Below are 21161 nucleotides of genomic sequence, written 5' to 3'. Positions count from 1 at the left end.
ACAGTGTCCTGGAATTTGTCCCAGGTCAGAGGGAAGGGGTGAGGGCTGCAGGTAGTCTTTTAATGTGGGTGAGCGGATGGGAGGTGTGAATGGTTGTCTTTCAAATCTGCAGTAGAAAGTGTTAAGGTTGTCAGCCAGCTGTAACTTCCCTTCAACTTTTTACCCTTTAGGTGACATTCATGTCGGATGAACCATTTTGACCAGTAGCGCAGACCTGTTATATCGCGCCTCTTCGACGTATAAATCTACATACCGGTAGTTAATTTTTGGTCCATGCTGTTTCTAGCTGTTAAAGCTAGACTCGAACACTTCCCATATACTAACGTGAAAAATAATAACGTATGAATCAAAGTTTACAGTTACTTATGGTAATTTTACACCCGCAATGGCTCATGGAAAACCTGACACCGTCCTGTCTATGACACGGAAGTCAGCCTCAATGCGCAATTATTAAATAAAACTCTGAGAAAGAATTGTGAACTGAACTTGTTTTTATCTTTACAGCAACATTTGATTGACAGACCATGATTGACGTTTTTACACTCTTTTAAAGACTGTCCATATGGGTTCACACATTATATCGTTGGAAACTTCCAATGAACGAATGGGTTAATTGTGTGACCTGTAAATATATATATATATATATATATATATATATATATATATATATGTGTGTGTGTGTGTGTAAACAAAAGCTGGTCAATATCTGGCGGTATTGGCCGAAACCAATGACTGCACACAACTGCACAGCCACCAATTTTGGTGAAGGGAAGGGAAGTTTTGTTTGTTTGTTTGTTTGTTTGATAGATAGGTAGATATAGTACCGCCTTCGGACCAACCACACACACTCTGCCAGTAAAAAGTATAAATACGTCGCGTGCCACATACCCGGTTACATGATGGTGTTCAAATGCAAGTCTTCTTTGACTTTAAATCTACAGTTAAGTGATTTGAGTAGCGTGATATCGATGACACCATTGGGTTAAAAAGTTTCACAAACTTTGCAATTTCTGAGAGCCATTTCTCACTCGCAATGAACTAAGGGTAATCTATGCAGAATAGACGCTCTTGATAGGTTGTGACGATCACATGCATTACTTACACTGGCAGGTCTGAGCCAGTGTAAGTGTCGTCTCGGACATTTATTAAAGGACTTTCTCTGCACAAAGCATGAACTGTTTTTATAGGAAAATTACAAGACCAAGCAATATGAAAAAAGTGTACATATATATATCTATATCTATCTATCTCTCTCTCTATATATATATATATATATAGTAGATGTACCACACAAAGCCCGGTCATCGGCTCCTTCTCGACAAGGCTTCCGCTGTCGGTACAGACCAAACTTTTACGAGCTAAACTCGGCAGGTTAATCATTGTACAATGTGTCTTTTAATAACTGTTCCTGATCAGGTTATTAAAATGGGGGTTTATCATAGCCCGGAGATCCAACATGGCAGCCCTTGACAAACAAGAGCCAAGAAATACCTTTACATTAGCGATGGATTTGTACTCTGCCCACACAGAGATGCTTGACGATCCTGTTAAACGTGCTGTAACCGGAAACCTCTGTAAACCTTCGCTTAATCGGCTTTTAAATGCCTTTCGGTAGGACTGATGACTTTAAGAGGTGTATGTTCAAATCGATGAAATGTGGAAAGCCCAATTCTTATCTGGTGTAATGTTGCAGTGCATATAACAGTGACACCTTAGACCAGGGGTCTCCAACTCCAGTACTCGAGAGGAGAGCTACTGTCCTGCAGCTTTTAGATGCGTCCTTGTTTCGAAACACCTGAATCAAATGAATGGCGTGTAACCTGGCCTTTGCCAAACTTGATGGCACCCTGAAGAGATAATTCAACCACTTGATTCAGCTGTGTTGGACTGGGGATGCATCTAAAATCTGCAGGACAGTAGCTCTCGGGATCTCTGCCTTAGACCATTTGATCTGCAAATCAGCTCGCAGCGATCTAGATTCTAGGCTGCAGACAGCCAGACTTCCTCGTTCAGCTTACCCTTGCAATCACGGGCCATTTTAGCTGTCATCGGCCGCTCTGTTTATGGGCGTATAGCTGGCATCTGCAGGCACGAGTGACTTGAGTAAGATGGTGAATTGCAGTTGTGCATTATCTAATTATCTGCTGTGATTTTAATCTGCAGTAATTTGTGACAAATACTCCCATGGCACGCTCAGATTATTCGATACGGAAGCTCTGCAGCCAGTAAAGACCAGGAGGCCATGCCTGCAGTTTCGCTTTGCTGGTTATCTTGTCTGTATCAGTTCAACGAACCCGGGCTATAAATAGATCCAGTGAGTGTTTCTGGACAGACTACTGTGGTGGTTAGTGAGCATGTGTGTTTCTTTAAGAATTCAGCTGCAATTTGAGCCCTATAGGAACGAGGGAGAGATATAGAGAGAGACGGGGAGAGGGAGCTGGTTAGAGAAGTCGCTCACCAACACCGCCCCCTCCATCATTTCTGTAATCGAGCGTCGAGCTGCACGATCTGCACCTCTGCATTATGCGCGTTTGGTGTCGGTGGGAATTCTCGGTAAACACAGCACAGGCACAGAGCTCCAGCCCCTTCGCATCCCCCACAAATAGCTAGTGTGTGCGCGGAGCAGGAGGCGGTCTGTCCTGTTTATCAAGAAAATGATTCGACACGGCTGTGCCGTTTGCTCAGCGCTTATGGAGGCGAGTCCAGAAACCATAACGAGCTGAGAGAGGGGGAGACGCCAGATATCTTAATGAACGTCATAAGGTAGGTCCGTTTGGGATGATTTTGTCTGCTGTCAAATACGAGGCTACAATACGATGACACGGCTAGGCCACTGCCATTTCTTTTCCATACGCTACAGCAGCTGGCCAGGCATGCAGTCAGTGCGGCGTAAACTGGCCTTGTGAGTGGTGTTATTTATACCCGCGTCTTTGTTTGAAAGGAAATGAAGATCTGGTCAAAATCATCTTTGCTTCGGGCATTTGATCATGCACTGTATGTTTAGCAGACGATCCTGCGGCGATGCAGCACTACCCAGGTTATTTTCGTGGTGCCATTGGTTCGTCGCTTTCCTTTTTTTTTTTTTTCCTCTTTTTTAAAAAAAAGAGGTTCAGCCGTGTTACGCAAGCGCATACGCCAGTCTTTATAGGAACGTATGGACTGTCATAGCTGTGTTCCAGGAAGAAACCTGCTCCGGTTTTGTGTCTTTCATTTCCCAGAAATTCTAGGCAAGACTCAGTTTGAAGGCGGGCCCCGATTTGGTGTTTTCTGTCCAAGCTGCTGACAGCACAGAACATTAAATAAGGAATAAATAGCCCTGGAGCTGCAGAAGGCTTAATTTGCTTAAGTGATTCAAGCCACATTTCCAGAGGTTCCCGTAGTGAAGCGAGATCAGTGGGTTATCGGGCTATGTCGAGCTTAAAGTCAGAGTTTTCTCTGTTACGAAAGTGGCTGTCATTTTACTTGGCTAAGTCACCATGGTAACTTATGATAACCACCATGGTAACTAATCTGTTTAAAATCCGCCGGGAGCGCCACGTTTTCACTGCTTCTTCTTTTTGAAGCGTATTATAGATTCTCTGCTGGAGGAATGCATTTTATATGTGTAACTAAAACCGCCAATCCGTAAACATCCAGTGTTTTAATCTGGTGGTGCAGGAAGTGTATAGATGTCTATACTTGTTGCCAATTTGCTGCTGAGTCTCTTTCACACTTCTGGGATTGCAGCTACTAGAAAACAGAAAACATGCCAAGAATCTCACTGAGTAAAATCATTTTCACTTTTGATTTCCCAACAAACTAAAGCCATCTCCACGTCTCCTGTCAGGCTGTGGGACAGTAACACTTAATGTTTATATGTATCCAGTTTAAAGTTTCAGAGCTTTAATGTGTATCAGTCATGTTAGAAATACACAGCAGCATTGAGAGCGCACTCGGCATTAAAATAATGAACTCAAATTAAAATATTTATTTTACTGCCCTGTGGGTAAAGCACCAGATTAATGAATTTCTGCAGCACTAATCTCTCATCTTATTTTCAACAGTGTTGCATATCTGTTATATTTTCAACACTCGGTGTTTTATCAACAGCGCATTAATGGCAGCATCGCCAGTTTCAGCTGGAGACACAGATCACCTTCCAGGTTCCTTCAGAAAGGGCAGCCGGCTTAAAAAAATGCCATATCACAACAAAGCCACCCCCTTTGTGACTCCTTGTGGCAAGGGAACAACCAAAAGTAGCTTTTCCATCATCATTATCAGCTGATACAATTTTTGATTGGCTAAACCCATAAGAATCAGTCAAATGAGGTGTGAAACTCATGAAGGCGCTTCTCTAAGTGTGCAGAGCCTGAAGCAGAAAACCTGGTTTAACAGAGAAAGTTGATAAGCGCTACTGTGATACCTGTTATCTCTGGGCTTTTGTCGGTTAAGCTAATGCAATAAAATGCTGGTTGTGATGAACATGAATATGCACCTCAAGTTGACATAATCTATACACCAGTGTTTCTGTTGTGCTGTAATTGCAAAGGAAACATTTGTTGCTTAAAAAATAGTAGCTTTATTCGTGCTTTGTGCGGTCCTTAATTTGCACAGCATTCTTTTTGCTTCACTCTCATTTATATGTGTAACCGTTTGCCTTGGCAGCAAGACCCTGTGTGACATGGGTAGGGCACAAACATGCATGTGTATACCAAAAACAATCCTCACTCCCTGTAGGAAGTAGAGGGATTAGCTTTACTTAAATATCTCTGGGGCCATCATCACTATGTTGGCTCTTCAAGCGTCCCTTTAGCAACAAAAGTCTTTCGACCTTCTACCTAAAGGAGAGAATTCTGGTTTTGGCCTTTAAGTTCCCTTGTGATTATTTTTTTCCACTTTTACTATCGTGCTTTAGTGAAGCACACCGTTTGCCCTCAAACATTTCTTTGACGTGACGCAGAAACAAATGCAGGTATGTAATCACCAAGGCCAGAGCTCCTGGGACTGAGATATGTGTTTTGCGTGCTTGTACTGGGAGATGCTCTGTTTTGTTGCTTGGGGGATGCAAATATGCCTTTCAAATGTAATTGACTTTGCTTCTTACCAACGACTGGCACTGGCCTTATGCAAATATCTTAAATCTAACATAAAGCAGTTCAGTGGTCTGGACTCGCTGACATTTATTTCATTTTTCTGTGAAGTTCTTGTTTTTGAATTCCCTGACCTCCTTTCCAAAATAAGGGAGTAAACTTCCCCTTTAAATAGTTGTAGGTGAGTTGTAATGTTTCATTGGCACTATGTGGGTCAAAGTAGCATTGATTCCAGGAAGCCCTTCTGATTGGCCCCATAAAGCAGGTTACATGATGTCAGAGGTTTTTGAAGAAAGCAGACATGTTGACGTGGGTTTCAGTTTTCATGGAGAAAGAGATGGCCAGAATACACAGAGCCTGTGTGGGGTTTGATAAGATCACAAGAGCATGCTGGTGGAGGGGCGTAAGAGTTGGCTGCTTGGGTAGTTACCTATGTGAGCTGAAGGGGCCTTGAAGCGTATGCTGAAGTGGGGAAGTAGCAGTTGGACTTGCAAAGTGGTAGGTTGCAGCATACTGATCCCGTGAGGAAAATTGCATCATATGCTGTAGAGCTGTGCCATGGTCAGTGTAGAATAAGTGAGCTGCTGAAACGAAGACTTATTGTCAAGTTTGGCCTTGCTTTAAGTCTGATTTGAAATGTCTTGGAACCAAATATAGTATTTTAATGCTTTCTTGTGTTTTATCTGTGTGTTTAAAAAGAACAGAGGGTATTTTAAACATTGATATATATGGGTGTCATAGGATTTAATTAGAGTGTGACCCTTCATTTTTCTTTCTTTACAGTTTTCTTCTGCACAGCGCAGGGAAATTATATTGATGTGAAGCGCTGGTGATATAATTGTCTGACAACTATAGAATCACTTGCATCATGTGTTGTCACTCTTGCTCGAACAGTTCATGGATACATTTTATTGGTCATTCTTTGAATTTCCCTTTGGTCCTACAAGCAGGTCAAAGTTTGCACGTATCCAGTGGCGTGACACACAATCTGCCCAATACACTGACCTTTGTGAGCTGCTAGGCTTTACATTGCTAAGAAATATTTCATCGACAGTGTCCCCTTGTGGATGAATTGTGAGCATGCTGATAATCTCTTTTATAATTTCAAAAAATATTATCAATCAGTATCCTAGTTTTCTGGCTACATAAGTATATGGTGCAACATTTCATTGCTTGTTGAAACACTTCCATAGAGCTGTAACGTTTAAGCCACGTACTGTTATTGCTGGAGAATGAATATGCTGTATTTGAAAGTGCTTCTGAGACCTACATCCCACACAAAGCACTTGCCTCTGGACATGTCCCGCTTCCTCCCTGTGTAGAGGTGATTATTCATAATGTGAGTGTGAGTGATTCAGTGACATTCACAGATTCATCTCCCAGAGAATGAGGCCAGCTTTAGGGAAAGAATATTCAGCAGCAACTATATCTATCAGAGCGTTTTGAATACTTGATTTCAAGCTTGTCATTTATTCGCCGATCTGTGAATAAACAACGGGCTGTGTCTGTTTTTCGTCAGTGCACACAGTCCTTTCCCTTTCACATCAGGCCATCTGTAGTCACTGTTATACTTTTGTTGCAGCCATTACCACGTTCTATTATGAAATCCTTAATGGGTTCATAGATCCAGTTGCAGAAATTGTGCTACTGTTGTTGATGCTGGTGGAGAGACATTTGTCAAGGCTGGGGGGTTAAATTAAAATACAAAAAACATCCAAGGATAATTTTCAATCCAACCTACAGAGTTCAAACTGGACAAACAGGTCCAGAAAAGGAAGTTCTAGATACTCATCATAAACGTCTTAGCTAGAAACGACTACTGATAGGATTTTAATTCAAACAGCGTTGTTGATTCTGCAAATATATCAGGTACTTGATTGATCCGTTGTAATGTGAAAAATGAAAGCAAATCCAGGTAGTGTAGATGAAAATGCATGCATGTCATGCAATTGTGCAAATGCTTCAGTGTAACTGCTTTGCAATGTGCAGCTCGCGGAAAAAGATGCTAGAAATAATGAGGGGAATTTTGATGGAATGGATTGTCGGGTATGGCACTTTGCATGTCATCTATATTGCAGCATAAAGTTGGATAGTATGTAAATGGATTTTATGACTCCTTATCCCTGCCCTCCAAATAGGGGCGATTTAAGTCAGGGGTCGGTTAAAAGCCAATTAAATTGTGTATTTCCAATTCTCTGTCACTGCTTATTTTAAAAGCCTTACAATAGATACACATCTGTAATGTAGAACTTGAGGGAAAAGAAAGTGTGTTGGGCTTTATACGGATGTGCTGAAACCACAAAGTCTGATGTCAGCGCGCACACAGGAAGTCTTTATATTTTTGCCTTCTACCCAAAGTTTCTGCTTCTGCCTGAAGCGGTTCCTGTGTCGTTACACATTGGGCTGCCATTCAGAAATTCACATTAATCATTCAGATTTCAGTGCAAGCTCTGAAGATTTGAAAAGGTAGATGAAACGGATTTGATGACTACTTATACTTAAGAGGTTTGCAGTTGAGAATTAGTAAGTAGATGGAGTCAAAAACGTGGCTACATGGTCATTTCTCTCTTGTTCCTCAAGGTTTAAGACACCTTTTCTGTTTAAGACCTGTGAGCCTTACTGACAGGTTTGATTTGATGTATTTAGTTGTGGATTTTCAGGTAGGCATGTTTTCGGTGCTTCAAGTGATGGTGTATTTACATGGTCAATACTGGTGCAACATTTCATTGCATACTCTCTCTCCTTTTTTTTTTTTTTTTTTTTTTTTTTTTTTCCTCAGGTTAATGTTGTTTAAAAAATAACTTTGCTAACTGTTCATATTGTCTAACCATTACCCTTCACTCTCTCTTGCAGTAAGGTTGGGTGGCCATGGACCCTTTCAACCAGCTTATTCTCGTCATCTCGGTGACCAGCTTCTTCACCTTCCAGTGGCTCTTCCACAGAGTCAGCCCCTGGTTGTCTGTACGCATCAGTCCTGGCTTCCTTGGCCTCAGCGACAAGCAGAAGGTGGAATGGAACTCGAGGTGACCGAAGTCTTACTCTCACTTGGTCATGAGTATTTACTTCCACTGGGCTGCATGGAGTGTGACACTGTTCTATGTTTAACAGAGGATGATTTGTTTTAGCTCTGTCCAAACATGTCTACTAACATTAAACCCACATATTTACAGTGGCACTCAGAGAAGACTCACATGTAGGATTCATTGCGGTATTTTCTCTACAGCTATTGTGTAAGGTTCCAGCAACATGGGGGAGATTAACTAGATTGGTATTCTGAATGATCAGACTAAACTAGCCTGGTACAGCTTCCATGAATCTTGCTCTTACATGTCCTGTTTTTGCTGAGTTCATTATCCGTGAGAGCACTTGTGAAAGCAGAATGGCTACGTGATTTTAAAGTGGAAATCAAAATGAATTATTACTGGAAAGGGATACAAGCTGGGAATTCAGGGATCCCTCTTAAATTCCATGACTTCACAGTATTGTATTTATACAGTGGGGCTGTCAGGGTCTGTCTGACTGCTGAGGGCTGTGGACTGTCTCACTGTTTGAGTGATTGAATGGGACTGTGCGCCGCTCTGTCTGACCCTTCAGCAGTGTTTAATCTCTTAGTTTAATTGGTCTGAATCTGTGTGCAGTCGTGACAGGCAATCAGTTGATCCACGGTGAGTACTAAAAATTCCTCTGTCTGAAGTACAGACCAGCTTCATGGGACTTTTAATGAATAGAAAGTATATTATCCATTACTGTGTCATCATCTGCCCTTTTCAGGGATGAGCAGATAATCAAGGCTGTATGTTTTTTTTCTCTCTTTTTATTTCAGGACAGTATCAACGTTTCACGCCTTGTTGGTGGGAATATTCTGTCTTTACATTCTGTTTTTTGATGATGCTGTCAATGAAGATCCAGTTTGGTAAGAGTTTTGGCTTGGAAGTTAATTTTTTTTTTTCTCAAAAGTTTTGGTTTATTTCATAATGAAGGTTATGTTTTTCTGCATTAATGTCCCCTTTGCATAGTTAAAGATGCCTAATACTGAAGAGGTGTGCAAGGGAGACAGCTTCTGGTTTGTGTCAATATCAAATAGTGAGCATAATTGTTTTAAGTTATAATGGTTACAATATTTGGCTAATCAGGCGATTACCTACCTACTACAGTCTTTGTGCTAAATGTGTAAAACTTATTTATCTGAGTTTTTATCTGTATCAGTTATACTATTAGTAACCCTGCCCTGCTCTTTATTGGACTGGAATTACTCTTTAGTGTTGGAAGCCAAGTCTGTGTATAGCTTAAGCTAGTGTTAGGTTTGTAAAAGGACAGTCTTCTTTTCCTTTGTAAAAGTGAAACATTGGTAGCTGTAGTATATTGAGATAACTTGTAACTATAACTGTACATTCACCTGGAACTCTTTTTTTTTTTTTTTTTTTTTTTTAATTTCTTGCAGTTTTTGTTTTTATAGAAGTTACTGGTAGCATTAACTTGCTAGCTAGCTTGAGTTGCTAACATCTGCTTGTTCTTTTTTGTTCTCTTTTTTTAATACCATAAATTAGTTAGAAATTCTGAATCTCCATGTGTTTGTAAAGTCAATTATACCATTTAAAAAATTACAAAGAATTATTAGCGTTATGTATTACAATGTACTATGCTAAAATCAACAGCTAGACAAGTAGCCTAAACCAGAGCTAACCTCAGTCCAAATTTGGAGACAGGTTGCTATCATGCAACCTGTGCAGTTGCCTTGCAATCACGTGTTGTTGCTCAGTGGTTTCGAAGGTATTGTACATTTAACCTCTGGACATGTTGGGGTTTTTTTTTTTGTTTGTTTGTTTGGTTTTTTTCCCCCTCTCTCCTTTTTTTCAATGTGACTGAGGCTAAAGTGTGAATTCTGCCTCACAATACTGCACCCAACATGTGTACACACACACACACACTTTAATGTAGACTCATTCTTTTGCGCATCTTGTGTCAGAATCTATTTTATCAAGCGTAAGTCACACACAGTACAAATTAATTTCTTATTTTTTCAATAGGGGAGATCCTACACTGGTCAAGACAAACGTCGCAATTACAACAGGCTACCTCATATCGGGTAAGAGAAAGCTTTCAGTTTGTCAGCATAATTTTGTTAAAGTGAGTGAAAAAGAACATGCACATAATAAATTTGCGATAAACTTTGATGCTTGATGACACATTTGTGGTTCAGCCGTACTGTGCCAGCTGCTGTTTCCAAATAGTTCTGTATGCACTTAGATTGCCTTGATTACACCAATGACATGCTGTCCCTCTTTGCCCTCTTCTTCTGTTTTCCAGATTTGCTGCTGATATTTTATTATTGGAAGGCAATAGGCGACAAGTTTTTTGTAGTTCATCATCTGGCAGCGTTGTATGCTTACTACTATGTACTGGTGAGTGCCCTATTGCCCAATAGCAGAACGTGCAGGCAAGATGGGAAAGAGACAACCAAGGGTGAACAGCTATGTCCTTTTTCAGCTGGGTGTGATACATAGCCATGTATAGTCATAGGTGAGCTTAATATTTACGAGGGAGAGCCAGTTTGGTCTGTGTAAGAGATACATCAATCCCATGCAAACACATCAGATAAGTTCTCAGATAGTTAAAGCTTCAGCTCTGTCTTTATTTATTTTATTGCAAGGGGAAAGGTGCTAGAGAAAGTAAAGCATTCTTATCAGTTAGTAAGTAGCAGTATTAGTTTCTTTATTTTTCCATAGCAGAACATTCAGTTTTGGCATTATTCAAGTGTGCGAGTAATAAGATAACTGTTCTTTGGTGGTTGATGCCTTTCCTGAAAATGGCTGATTGGCACATTAACACCTTGAATAGTGTTGTGAAAATTGTAGGAAAAACAGTAATAGTCTTGATGGGATTTAGTTCAGTTTGACGTTTCCGTTTGGCCATGATGTACCTTATAAAACAATAAATCAGCTGTTTGTTGTGCAAGCTGGATCTTGTATCAGTGGTGCTCATTGTATTTAAAAAAAAAAATTCAATTAAAGATAAAAACTTGTGTATGCTGCATTGCTGCCATACACTTTGGTGTGCCAATGGCGACTCTATCCAGCATTTGTAGGTGGCACTGTTCACTCTTGGTTCAATCTGAAACCCTCTAGGTTGCCAGGATCTGTCGCATAATTACGGGAAATGAATGACTATGGTATTTTTTGCATGGAATGCTCAGTGACAGTACTGGCTGATGACCCTCTCCCTGCCCCCCTCCCCCCTCACCTTGCCCTTACAGTTTCTGTGCTTTTTGTTTTACTGACCCCCCCTTTAAATGTTGTGTGACTCTGGTGTAAGCTAAACTTTTCTGAGCTTAGCACAACTGAATGCTCAACTGTAACCACTGTGTGCATGCTCATAGCTTTGACGCGCTCTACACAGGCAGAGATTTCTGTCCTGTTACTGTGCATGAAAACAAAAAGTATTTACCATTCTTAATTACTTACCTGCCTATCTACAGTACCTTGGCTTCTGCTTGTCTGTCTTTTGTGCCAGAGCCTAGTCCTGGCTCCTCTCTTACACTCCATGCCAAGATGATAAAGTCCATTGCATAATATATAGGCCCGTTTTTCAAATACCATGCTGAATGTATTCTCAAGGGTCTACTCTAGGAGTCTGGGGGATAAAAATGAACTAGTGCTCCAAAAAGTCTTACATGAACTTTATTTTACAGTTACAGTAAATAAATGCTCTCAGTTCTCTATATTGAGCAAAAACGCAGAAAGGCATGGAATTTGCATCACTCTGATAGTAGCCCCCAATTAATCAAGCTGCTTTTTTTTTTTTTTTTTTTAAATCTAAAAAGATGTTTTTAATTACTTGGCACTAATAGATGTAGTGTAAAGCTTACACTCTACATATTTACGTCTCACTCCCTGCTCTTGTCTATTTTAGTCGCGGCTGGATTTACGGATTATGTTTTCTCTTTTTAATCTGACAGACATTTTATTTACTTTTTCCATCTTTTAGCATTGCTAATGAGAAATATTACCTTTCCGTGTTTCTGTATCTGAACAATAATTGTGTTAGTAATGGCAGTAAAATGGTGTCATATGGTTGGTTTAAGATTCTGACTTAACACTGACTGTAAATCTAGTCGTATCTGTAGAAACGGAACGACTGTATCTAAAACAGTTCGGTAAATGAGATGAAGTAGGCCATACTGTTACTGGACACTCATGACTTTGTTTCTCAGACTAGATCTGAAATGCACATGGAACAGCAGCATGAATGTAGCCGTAATAAATTAGTTGTAATCACCCCCAAAAAGTTGGCTAACCTTTGATGTCATTTTCATTTTATTTAGTTTTGTTCCCACCCAGATTTGTCATATGTTGTCAAAGTCTTATTAGTTAAATGTGTTGAATGTGTTTATGTGGAACTGTTTATGTCAAAACTCTAAATCCACTGTTCCACAGTTCATACTTTGTAGGATGACTGAGAGATAACTGCTGCACATGCTAACTAGCTTATGCAACATGAGCACATGGCTAATTAGCATATCATTGCACATACACATTACCGAAACACATGCATTTTACACTAAATAAGCACTCTAAAAATGCTTTTACAGTTGAGCTATTTCACCACAAAGCTTTGCTAACACACCCGAAATGTCCCCAAAGTTAGATGAAGCTAGTGTAGCAATGCCTTCAGATCTGCCATGGCTGTCACGTAATCTTAATAATATCATTGCATTAACTTTCTCTGTTGCTACTTGAACCTTACCTTTATTAAAATATCCTATCACTGTCTCCATTTGTAACATAATGAAGTTCAACAGTGGGGGCAATGGATAGGGCATCATGGGCCAACAAGGTTGTGGATTGTTTTCAGAACCATTGCACTCCAATGAAACAAAAACATTACACAAGGCACATAGCTCTAGCTAAACTGACTCCTATTGAGAAATATTAGTAAAAAAAATGCAAAATGTAATTTTTTTTTTTTGTTATGCTTTTCTATTAAGTAGCCAATCACAAATATTGCTCAAGTAATTTAATTATTTTGTGTGGCAGCCTTTTGTGCTTATTTAAAAGTTAAGCGTAGCTTCTCAAAAATATTGGATGCATGCTTTCGTTTTTCTCAGTGTTGTAAGTGTTGCTTCTTCTTTGCTTTGTGTTGTGGCATTGTATTTTTTTGTTTCCTTCTAATATATCTGTCTGTCTGTCCTTTGCTGACTTTAACATAAATGGCCCCTCTTCAAACCTTACATGCAAAAACTACCAAGGTGAAGTTGGGTTGTGTCATCTCCGTTCATGCAAAAACTACCAAAAAGTTGTCATTTAGAAACCCAGAGCAGGTCTTGATCTAGATGGGGACTTTTTTTTTATTCCTGTCTTGTCTGCTGTTATTGCTCTTGTGTTGTACTGAGCAGCTATGATGCCCAGTCACAGTATGGACTTACCAGTTCCTAGAGGTACTAGCATGCTAATGCTAGATGGGAATATACAGTTACAAGAAAAGGTTTATGAATCTGTGAAGGATTTCTAGGAATTTTACATTGATTTCTCATAAATGTGGTGTGATATTCATCCAAGTCACAATTGCAGGCAAACACAATATGACTAAACTAATAAAGAAACAGCTATGCTTTTCACAGCTTTATTGAACAGTAACTCATTGGATATGGTGATAAAAGTGCTTATCCGAAAGCTCTAGTTTTGAGTTGTGGCTTCTTTACCATGTGACTGGACATTGCAGTCATTGTTCATTATGTTCAAGCTTTGGAATGACCAAGTCAGACAGACTTTTAACAGGAAGGCGGCGCTGGGTTCATAACCACTGTACTGCAGAGACCTTTCGGTTTGGAGTTTGCATGTTCTCCCTGTGCCTTCCTGAGTTCTCTCTGGGTATTCCGACCTCTCCCCAGGCCTAAGACATGCTTGTTAGGTTAATTGGCAACTGGTCATTGATGTGAATGGTTGCCTCTCTCTGTTTATTCTTGTGGTAGACTGGCAACCTGTACAGGTTGTACTCCACCTCTCACCTTTTGACACCAGGAATAGGCTCCAGGCCCCATGACCCTAAATTGGATAAATGGAAGAAAATTGGTAATCGATTAGAAAGCTTCATTATCATGCTACAGGAAACATTTGATAAAGATGGCTGCTGCCAACGGAGGTTCTAGGAGACACTAAATTTAGTTACTTTTGGACTGGACTTGAGTTATTATTCAGAATCAGTTTATAGGTTGTGTTATTAGTTTAGTCAAACTGTTTTTGTTAAGTGTGACTTGGATTAAGATCAAACCACATTTTTATGAGTAATTATTGTTGAATTCCTAAGGGTTTACAAACCTTTTCTTGTAATTGTAAACTGTTTGTATCACACAGTAAGTATGTTTCTTTGACCAACTTTTGTTACAGCCCTGACGGTAAGTCTTTTCTGTAAAAGTTAGGCTGCTGGCCAAATAACTTTGAATTCTGCATCCTTAATTTGAGCTGTGTTCTGTGCTGAGTTTGTAGCCAGCAGTCGGGAACAAAAAAAATAGTTTTCAAACTGCTGAGTCAAACAGTCTTATTGCAGCAGAAATCGAGATTGAGATCATTACACTTCATTCTAATTAATGCACTTTCTCAATCATGAATCATATTTATTTGAATCTTTCCCTTATTATTGCCTCTAACTTTCCCAATGATTATATTGATGCAGCAGGTTTCAACTACTGTAGCAGTTGAAACCTGCTGCAGATCATCCGTTTCACAAAATAGTAGAATTCAGCACCTAATCCTGTAATGACATGTTTGGCAGTCAAATGTATTGCTTTATACTCTGCATGGCTTCTGATTGCTCCTTGAAATAGTGGCTGGCTGAATGTTTTTATAGTTGTACAGTGTATATATATCAAGTCCTGTTTCTGATATGTGCTCTTTTTAATTGTTGTTGTTGTTATTTAGATGAACGGCCTTTTATGCTACAATGCTTTTTTGTTTTGTTTTTTTAATGATTGTTGTGTTGGTGACTCAGATAATGCAAAAATGCTACATTTTGTGTGGGCATTTCTATATATCGCCTATTATTTTGGGTTTTAAGGATTACCTGATAATAAAGATATTGTTGCAAATTAAAATATTTTTGTCTTAACAGAAACTAAACTAATTTTTTGTGGATGATCTATATAATCTGATTTTGCTCAGAGTAACTGCCCAGATTGAGGGAGTCTTCTCTTTTTTTTTTTTTTTTTTTTCTTCTCAGTTTTAATTCCAAAGAAATAATTGACCACTGTAACTTTAATCCATTTGCACTGCAAAATAACAGAAGATTGTTATTTTGTATAATCATTCTTTATTATCTCTTTATGATGAGTTTCTTTTTACAATAAGGAAGGACTCCTCTGTGAAATAGACTCAGGTGACAGTGTAATTTTTGGACTGCAAAAATAAAGGAATACCCTTCTGCTCTGAAGGAGACGACTGTCTTTTTGGGACAACACCTTGAACTACTTAGGACAATATTAAACATAGTTGCACATGGTTAAGGCTGTGGTTTCTTTAAATCTTTGTTTTAATACATATAACTGCTGATGTCTCAGTCTTGGTAAGAAATGGTGTTTGTGTTGACCCGGTGGTGCACCAGCATCATGCCCATCATTCTTCAGTGGAATTGTTGTTGTTCCTCTCATGTCTTGTTGTCTTCCTGTCCTCATTTTGTTTTTCCAGGGCCAAGGAATGTTGCCTTATTTTGCTAACTTCCGCCTGCTAGCTGAGTTTTCTACACCGTGTGTAAACCAGCGGTATGTACTAGCTTGCTTATGACCTGTTTTTCAGGTATCTTTAGGTCTTTTTTTTTTAATATATATTTACCTTGGTCATTAGCAAGTGGAATGCATCTCAGGTGACAGCCACAGTTAAGAATATCCTATAGGATATTCTTAACTGTGGCTACGCAAAAGTAGAAAAGGTATACCTTTTCTACTTTTGCGTCTTCCTTCAGCCTATATTTAGGATTATCATATGGATGACTGTGTGTGTTTAGGCGCTCAAATCTCCACCTGTTGACAGAAAACTCAGTTTAAGGCCCCAGTCATGCAAGTCAACCACCAGTTGTCAAATAAAAATGCAGATTCCTCAAGTGGTTTCTGGAGGTTTCTAGCAGTCGCTAAAGTGTTATTGGTCACCAAGAGATGTGTGACGCTGCACTGAAAACCACCTTTCAATTGCTTTAGTTGCTAGAAGGTTGTCGTGGCTGCCAGTAGTTTGGATGGTAGATACCTACTTGTCTGCAAACACTTGGAAACTACTTGCTAAGCTGTAGTGAGAACTGAAAAAGAGCAACATAAGCTGTTGTGCTTTACCCCTGTAACTGGCACATTTGAAAGTTTTACCCTGAAGGTGAATGAGCTCCAGTTTGTGTTGCAGGTTTCACAGCTACACTACAGCTTGGAGAATAAATGGTGAGTGTTCACAGATGCGCTGGTGTCTTTTAGACAAATCACTGGCCCCCACAACAATCAACAAGGTTTTTCCCCAGTGACTGGAGATTCTGAGGGGAGTCTGTAGGCCATTCTGTAGGCCTGTGTAACTGAGGCCCTTTTAACCTGAGTTCTGGCACAAAGAAGATCACATATGGCTTAGACTTGACTAATATTGAAATTATACCCTGCTGGCCAAGGTATAGTTACCACGCACACACTTACTGATTGCTAAATATTTCCAAAAAGTTACTTAAGACGAGTTCTTTAAAGTCAGATATTTATCGTGCTAGAGCACAGGATAAAACATCTCTGGGTTTACCTAAGATCTTTGGTAAACCAAATGATTATTACTGGTTCTTAAACTTAATGGATTAGTTAATTTATTTAAAAAAAATTAAGTCTGGATTGCCTATCGTAAGGTCTTCTACTAGAAAGTTTAATGAACTCATGGTAATTTCCTGTCTACATGTTTTGTGTTCAGATGGTTCTTTGAGATTGAGGTTTTTTTTGTTTTTAACTTTAATGTAGCAAGGTACTTACTGTCTTTTAAAATTGAATTGAATACTGTTATTGTTTTCTGAAAAAATGTGCTTTGTTTCAGCTGGTTCTTTGAGGTGTTGGGTTATCCCAAGTCCTCCCGGCCCAACATGGCAAATGGCGTTGCCATGGCAGTGGTGTTTTTCCTCGTCCGCATCGGTGTCATGCCAGTCTACTACAGTCGCATGTATGCGGTCTATGGCACTGAGGCCTTCTACCTGGTGCCATGGGGTGGTCGTGTAGCCTGGATCTGCTCCAGCATCTGCTTGGACATTATGAACATAATGTGGATGCATAAGATCGCCCGTGGATGTTACAAGGTCCTACGATCAGCACACCGGAGCAAAGCTGGCACACCTCAGGAAAACGGCAAGACGGATTAAGAGAACCAGGTGTCACTGGTGAGAACATGCCACAGCAGAAACACTGACAACACTATGTGCAGTGGCTCGTAGCAAGTTGGACCCTGGCATGCAAGGCTGCTTCATTAGCAGCCTACCTGGGACTTGAGATTACAAGACCACATGCAGTGAGGGAACTTGAAAGCAGGCACAGTGACCGAGATGTACCAATGGACCATTTAAACTGGCCATCCCAAAGCCATGAAATGACCTCTTAGCAATACTGTGTGCATGGCCAATTATTTTTCTTGTGAAGGATTTACCAGAAGAGGTCATCCCGGGACAAAGCGGCTGTTAGCCCAACGACAAATTGTCAAAAAGTTTACCATTCTTTACGAACTTCGTGATCAACAAAAGACTTTTGTATTAATGCTGCTGTCTGAGTCGCAGAATGAAAACGATGAAATAGATGGTGTTGGTGAGGTAAATATGTGAGGAAACCTCCAAAGCATTTTGTGAATCCACATTGATGGTCAGTGTCATAAAATCCTTGTTAGATGCCATTTGAGGGATATGTGATTAAGAAATAATCAAATTCCATCAAGTGCAGTCTCAGAAGAATTTGTGATTTTATTTTTTTTAATTAAATTTAAAAAAAAATTTTTTAAATCACTCAACCCCTTGTAATTTAATTTTTTTTAACCTTTATTTAACCAGGAAGTGAAATTCCAGAGAGTGAGATGTTCTTTTGTGAGTGCCAAAATGCGCAGATACAAACCAGCATTTAAAGTCTATCAGAATAACAGAAGTCATATATGTTCATTTTAAATGTAGGGTTGAAGACGAATCGGTACATATATGCATTTTCTTACTTTTGTCTTGCTGGAGTCAAAGTACATAGGGTTTTAAAGATACATAGGATATTAATTAACTGGTATTATTTAAAAGGAGATGTGCAGAGTACCTTAGAAATACTAAAAGGGAAAGTGAATGTTACTGGTGGTGTCTGTACAATAAGAAATTCAAGCGCATCATCAGATGTTAATCCAGCCAAGTTATGTATACAAACTGATCACTTTGCTTTTAAAAAGTGTGTTGCTGAAGTGTTTTATTCCACATTTTCTTAGTTTTGCATTATGAAATGAATGTAGAGAGGTGAAACTCAACTGAGTCAGGGCCAAGGACAAATATGACAAATTCAACAAAACCCAGATTTTCACAGAAAATGTTTTAACGCTTTAGTTGACCTGAAATTTAATGTTTGTTTGCCCTTCCGAGTGTTACTTGTTGGCTTTTTTTTTTTTTGCCGCAAACTTAATTCTATACTTTTCTAGCTGTTGCCAATCCTGCAGTGTACATTTTTAGCTGGCACATTGAAACAAAACATCAAAAGTAGACACTGAATAATCTTGAATCGATGGCAGCGAAATACTTCAAAAGTTGAGACGTGAAGAGCAAAAGTCTTGTAACAGCATAACACAATAATTTTCAGTTTCGGCATTTTTGTTTAGATTTTATTCACCCAGGAAGATACAAATCCTTTACATATAGGAGACGTTTAAGATCTTTTTTTTTTTTTTTTTTTTTTAAACTTTTTTAAACAGAGCCGTAGTTTAACGTAAAGTCAACGACAATCAGTATTTCAGGTGGCAAAATTTTTGTGTTAATGGTAATAGCTTTTGTGTCATGTATGACTTTCAATTCACTCCTAAGGGTCCCATACATGGTGTTGTGGGTCCTGTTTATTGGATCGCTACAAGGATTTTTCACTCAAGTGGACATACATGGAAAGATTTGAACAATGTGTTTTGTTTGTTTTTAACATAATTCTACTTAAACTCGTTTATGTTAATCATACAATACAGAACTTGGGAATCTTTCGGTAAATTGGCAAAGGTCAACTGCTCAGTTTAAGTCATAGCAGTTCACTGAAGATTTGTGGTATCTACTTGAATATTTGTTGCACCTTTTACATGAGCTATACATCAAACACTTCTGTCATGTTTTATGTCACAGAAACAGGGAATGTTAGTTTTAAAGTCTGCCTTTTTATGCTCGGCATTTGATTTTGTTGCCTTTTTAAAATAACATGATTGCACAGTGAAGACTTTGTTACACCCAGCTGACACCACTGGAAAAAAATGTTGCTTTTCAGTGATTTTTACTTGTTTTCCTTTACCAACGCCTGTCTAATGTGATTGTTTTTTGGCATTTGTTATATAGTGTCAAATGACAGATTAAGAGGTTTGTTAAGGCTGGTTGTTTGTGTGCTTTTTGTTGTTGTTGTTGTTGTTGTTGTTTTTGTTGATCTATTTGTGCCAGTGCTTAAACCATTGCTACTCCATGGTAAATGCAGATGTTCACCATGAGGTTACAATATTTATTTGTCCATTTTCCCTCAAAATGTTTTGTATACAGTTGTGCCAATTTGCAACCATGTTTCTGATTGATTCTATTTACATTACCATGTCTGCATGCTGTGGCTGGTTGCAGAGTGGCAAGGCCCGGTTTGGTTTGTCCTGTTGTGATGGAATGAGATTCTTTTAATGTGCTAATATTTGTTTTTTATTTTTTTATTTTTTTTTATTTTTTTTTTATTTTGGCAAACTATTGTCGGACGTCATCTTCTCTGCAGGTGAATATCACTACCATAAAATGAGGAGGGGTTGTCATTTGATGTTTCGCTGAAATTGGATGGAAATAATACATTATTATTTGGATGGCAGGCCACAAGCTCATGCATGATCAATAAGGTCTTCTTCAGGCATCTTCTATAACTGCATGTGGAATTGCATGGGGATTGCACTGTAAGCAAATATACATTTGCAAGTTTTTGTTTTTTATTTCTTTTTTGTTAGTACATGTACATAATGTTTACTTAAATGTTATTCTTGTACTGTGCCACATTAGGTAACTCACAGAACCAGATATTTAGGATAATATCCAGCACAGAAATAAACGGAAAGGGAATACTTGAATACTAATCCTCACAGTTTATAACAGTTTGGGCAGTGCAAATAAACATTAATCTTATGAGCATCATGAATTGTATGTGGACAGTTGTCTTTAATTTATTAATATGAACGAAGGAGACGTTTCAGTGACCGAGAGAGCCTGGTGCTGCTGCGAGTTATTTTAAAATGTGTTGACGTTTCTTTTCAATGTTTGGAGGAGATGTGAGTAGATGGAGTGTGTGGTGACATTCTGTGGATGTGCTGGAGATTAGAAATATTTGTCATTTACATTATTTTTTCTCAACAATAAATGCCAAATTAACTCATTTTAAGTGTCTGATGGAGACTTAGCATATTCAGTGACATAGTTTTTCATGATTTTTGCAAGCATGCCTTGCACACTAAGTGGCCATTTCAAGTGAAAACTATTTTGGATACAATAGAAATGCCTGTTAGGCTCCAAAGAACCTGCATGTCTTACAATGCCATTAAATCTTAAGATGGTAAAGCGTATATGGATAAAGCAGATATGTAACCTGATAAATACAAATACTAAATAATAATAATAATAAAAAATATCAAAATATGTATTGTTTCAAAAGGTCTAGCATAGAATGACATACTTATGCCTCAACAGTGTAATTTCTGCCCCCTGCTGGTGAAAACAGGAAAAATTGAACATCTGTCTTATTTTGTTTTTGGTTGATTAGGATCAAGAGTCCAGAAGCTCTGGCCATGAGAGCTAATGTGTCAGATGAGCCACGAGATGAGCGTTATACTGTATTACTACTCACTGTGGTCTCACTACAGGGATGTGTGTGCTGTCATT

At 38.9% G+C, this 21161-nt stretch overlaps 1 protein-coding gene across 4 annotated transcripts; it reads left to right on the top strand.

The window, feature by feature from the left end:
* The first annotated feature begins 1787 nt into the window (after window positions 1–1787).
* Window positions 1788–20424, top strand: LOC309713707 (TLC domain-containing protein 4-B-like). 4 transcript variants are annotated; one of them, XM_082545517.1, is made up of 8 exons: window positions 2126–2763; window positions 7923–8092; window positions 8893–8982; window positions 10097–10155; window positions 10377–10471; window positions 15746–15819; window positions 16445–16479; window positions 17102–17388. In XM_082545517.1, exons 2-8 carry the CDS (start codon window positions 7938–7940, stop codon window positions 17278–17280), a joined length of 687 nt encoding a protein of 228 aa, XP_082401643.1. In that variant the 5' UTR covers window positions 2126–2763; window positions 7923–7937; the 3' UTR covers window positions 17281–17388. The 4 variants fall into 4 exon arrangements, with proteins under 4 accessions (XP_082401641.1, XP_082401643.1, XP_082401640.1 ...); XM_082545515.1 differs by lacking the exons at window positions 2126–2763; window positions 16445–16479 and adding an exon at window positions 1788–2103 and having other exon boundaries at window positions 17102–20424; XM_082545514.1 differs by lacking the exon at window positions 16445–16479 and having other exon boundaries at window positions 2129–2763; window positions 17102–20424.
* The last annotated feature ends 737 nt before the right edge of the window (window positions 20425–21161 follow it).

The sequence above is a fragment of the Aulonocara stuartgranti genome (assembly GCF_965226115.1).
Source record: "Aulonocara stuartgranti genome assembly, chromosome: 9".
Taxonomy (NCBI): Eukaryota; Metazoa; Chordata; class Actinopteri; order Cichliformes; family Cichlidae; genus Aulonocara; species Aulonocara stuartgranti.
Note: the sequence above shows the minus strand (reverse complement) of the source record. Positions and strands in the feature narration are given on the sequence as shown.